Source organism: Temnothorax curvispinosus, unplaced genomic scaffold (assembly GCF_003070985.1).
Source record: "Temnothorax curvispinosus isolate PA1 unplaced genomic scaffold, ASM307098v1 QBEX01001663.1, whole genome shotgun sequence".
Lineage (NCBI taxonomy): Eukaryota > Metazoa > Arthropoda > Insecta > Hymenoptera > Formicidae > Temnothorax > Temnothorax curvispinosus.
In genome coordinates, this window is record NW_020211443.1 from 8,680 (window position 1) to 12,424 (window position 3,745).

The 3,745-nt window shown below is 28.5% G+C and overlaps 2 protein-coding genes across 2 annotated transcripts in view; one reads left to right on the forward strand and one right to left on the reverse strand.

Moving 5' to 3' along the window:
• Positions 1–3,745, forward strand: part of LOC112467582 — a 4,794-nt gene that overhangs the window by 204 nt on the left and 845 nt on the right. The window contains exons 2-4 of the mRNA XM_025036268.1: positions 2,708–3,016; positions 3,129–3,379; positions 3,555–3,668. Of these exons, the coding sequence (XP_024892036.1) occupies positions 2,938–3,016; positions 3,129–3,379; positions 3,555–3,668 (444 nt within the window). The 5' untranslated portion in view covers positions 2,708–2,937. The remainder of the gene's footprint in view (positions 1–2,707; positions 3,017–3,128; positions 3,380–3,554; positions 3,669–3,745) is intronic.
• LOC112467608 lies at positions 1,345–2,409 on the reverse strand. The gene is made up of 3 exons (XM_025036296.1): positions 2,245–2,409; positions 1,792–2,081; positions 1,345–1,512 (listed from the first exon to the last, which is right to left on the reverse strand). The coding sequence occupies exons 1-3, from the start codon at positions 2,396–2,398 to the stop codon at positions 1,375–1,377; spliced, it is 582 nt and encodes a 193-aa protein (XP_024892064.1). The 5' UTR covers positions 2,399–2,409; the 3' UTR covers positions 1,345–1,374.

The window sequence follows — 3,745 nt, forward strand, 5'->3', positions numbered from 1 at the left end:
ATAATAATAATAATAATAATAATAATAATAATAATAATAATAATAATGATAATAATAATAATAATAATGATGATGGATAATGATTATTATAATAACAATAACAATAACATTAATAATAATAAATTATCTCTAATATATCTTAAACTGTTAATTTTGTAAATAATAAATTTTTGCATAAATAAATTCTTGATGTGTGTGCGTGTGTATGGATGTGTTATTCAGCTTTTGATTTCTTTAATTTGGTATATTTGTTTTTTGCTATTTTCAAATATGAATAATTTTAAATATTTTTTATCGACTTCCCAGATAGCACAGCTGATCTTTATGAATTCATAAAGATCGGATTCAGATCTTTTTGAATTCATAAAGATTAGCTGTGCTACCTGGGTTCTTAAGATAAAGTCTTCAAAAATATAAAAAATATAAAAAATGAACATTATTCTATTTTTAGATATTCGAGCATTCTTACTAATACTATTATTAAACATGTTTAAATGTGCTTAAGTTTGATACAATTCTTTTAAAAGTATCATATTTAATTCGGCTAATTAATGTAAGTGTTCAAATGTGGATAAATTAAATGCTTATAACAAGATGGTGGAAGTTATACGTTACGTCTCATAATTGCTACTTTCGGACATGAACGTCATGTAATCAGAAACGGATTAGATTTCTCGAAGAGCTTTACATATACAAGAATTCGCATATATCGGTGAAACAATGGTAGAGACGCATATGTGGTCGATGATATCTTTGCGAGAGCCATATGGTTATCTTTACGTGTAGGTCTGCGGAGTACACAGCCACTTAGATGTTTATTTGAAGAGCCATGTTTGAAGCTGCCTCTCTACCCACACGCCAAGAATATTCTTCGAGATATATACACAGCACGATCTTCTATTCGATTTTATTAGGTTTTAGGATTTTCAAGAGTCTGCAGATTTGCGTGATAAGTACTTCTTGAATGGAGTTAATCGATCGACATCATAATTTTCGCTCACATAAAATTATAAGAAAAAATTCTCTTCTCCAAAGTCTACTAATACAATTTATTCTTATACATTTCATCTATTCTATTCATTCACACATTTGGCTTCTATTACGATATCTCATACAGTTTTAGCGCTACAATAAAAACAATTAATTTAACAATAATTGAAAATAATATCTTACTAATTTATTTGTTGTAACAATAATTTTTATATTGCGGAATTTTGTTGTTGAATTCTTTTATAAAATATTTACTTTGATTTATTGTATAACTATATTGTAACTATATATTAAGTTAATTAAATATTTTTTTTATTTACTTAATTATATAATTATGAATAAATAATAAATATTTATAGAATACAGAGTTTATACGATTTGTGGTCAATTATACAAGGCGTAACTTCTCGAAAGCATAATCATTCCTTCATAGAGTTTGTCTGTTTCAAAGTTGTTCTCCATCGCATCGAATATTAAAATATTCCGTTTGGGGCGGTTTAGTTTCTGTAGGCTTTGCAAATTCTAAAAAAAGTAATTGTTTGCTTAATTAGACATATAGATTGATTATAAAAAATTATAAAAGTGTAAAAAGATCTTGCAATAAAATAATAATTTAATGACAAATAATTACTTCTCTATAGTAGTTGTACATTTAATCGAAGAAATAACATAATAAAAATTTATAATAAAACCATATTAAATTGATATTTTGCAACCATGAAAATGGGTATTAAATAACCGCTAAGTATATTTTTTAATATTGTTCAGTTTAAACGTAAGAAATTTGATTATAATCGTTACCGAGAATATGAGGACATTTCCGTTTCCGTTGGGCGTACTATTGCGACGAATCGCTGTAATTATTAGTGTAAGGAGATAACCACCGAATGCGAGAAAAGAGAGCGCAGTTACTGCCAATTGAAAGATCTTTGAAATCTTCGTGTCCTTGCCTTTTTCATCATAGTGTTCCTCATGTCGTCTCATAGGCTTTTTGCTATTTCTCTTCAATGCCACCGGCAAAGCCATTGGCAGTGTCAATGGTAATCTTCTACTGTACATATCGATATCTTCATTTTCATTTTCGTTAACATCTATAAATAATATAAAAATAGATAACTATTATTACATATTATAATATATAATTATAATATGTATATATATATATATATATATATATATATATATATATATATCTTGCACATGTATATCTTCAATACTACCACAGGATATCTTCAATATTATCTTAAAATTTACCATTATTATTTGCGAGGGAAGATCTTATGTGAATCAGTTTATCCATTGGTAATTCACTCAAACTGCGAATCTCATTGAGATATAAAGATGAAGGATCTCCAGATGTCATTTTTAAAATGCAAAATGCATAAAATATTAATAAACCGCAAAACATAGCTGACTGTTCTAAAATTTCTGGTTGTTAAGACATAAATATGTATTCGCACTTTAGTTTTATCATAATTTTTTTAACATATTATAATAATTTGTATGTTATATTAACTTACTTTTAATAGCAGAAAAAATACACTTATTTTAAATATTTCAATTTGAAAGAGTACAAAAATTACGTATTTTTTATAATATTAAACACTTTCCGTACAGATTCTTCAATCTATGACGATAATAATAAGCTATATAAATTTGGAATGTTACTTCCAACACTTTTGTCACTCTGGTCAACTTTTTTACTGACTTCTAACAGGAACACGACTAAATGGTGATGTGAAACACGGATGCGGTTTTCTTACGCTTGGCTGACGAAGCAAGAAGAGTGACAATCACATAACAGGCAACTCAACGGGGACTATGTCGGAGACGCAACGGAATAGAAATAAATGCATAATTAACGCAAAACATCCGTTATAAACTGTTTTACTAAGATCCTTTAGTGGGTAGTAGTCTCAGTATTGTTCAACAGTTTGATTCGACGAAATGTCTAGCGTTTCATGTTTTCTCTTTTGTGTTCTTTGTATAACTATATTTGACAAAGTGCAACTCACAAAAACAGAAGGTGAGTTTATTTTTTCTCTGAAGAATTAAGCTCTCGTTAAACTGTCCTTTTGAGGGATATCTGTTGGTACCAAATTATTAATCGTTGTATAAGAGTAAACTTTTAATTACAGATGTTCTGGATAAGATAAAGGCAGGATTACAGTATGCAAGTAATTATCTGGAAACGGCAAAAGATATTGCAGATTTGGTGTCCAAGAGTTTAGGTCATAAGCAAAAACAAAAACGAGGAGAAGATGGAAATGATGAAAAACAATCGTTCGGTCCTTCAAATTTTGTTTCTGCTTTCTTTCGACTCATTGGATTTGATTCACAAAAAGTCGCAGCAATCGCAGTTAATAGTGTTGTATTTCTTGCACAGATGGTAAGTATACACATGGCATATACCTATATGTATATATGTATATGTATATGGTCAGATGTATGTATACTATAAATTGTTTACCATGTGTATACACATGGTGTGTAATGTATACACTTTTCTTTAATATATCGGATACGTAAAATTTCGAAAACGTTACGATTATTTCTTTTAATAGATAGGTACGCTTTTTGGACTGAAATCAACGCAAAATAATATTGCCAGAAATAAGGATGGCGAAGAACTGGCTTGGGATCCTTTAAAATTTACTTTGGAAAATAAAAATGAAAATGTAAGTTGTTACAAATATGAAATATATATAAGAGAGAGAGAGAGAGAGAGAGAGAGAGAGAGAGAGAGAGAGAGAGA

Coding starts and splice junctions, on each gene's coding strand:
- LOC112467608 (XM_025036296.1), bottom strand. CDS start 2,398: ATGTTTTGCGGTTTATTAATATTTTATGCATTTTGCATTTTAAAAATG. Junction 2,082..2,244: donor TTCCCTCGCAAATAATAATG/GTAAATTTTAAG, acceptor TATTATTTATAG/ATGTTAACGAAAATGAAAAT. Junction 1,513..1,791: donor GAAATGTCCTCATATTCTCG/GTAACGATTATA, acceptor TACTTTTTTTAG/AATTTGCAAAGCCTACAGAA.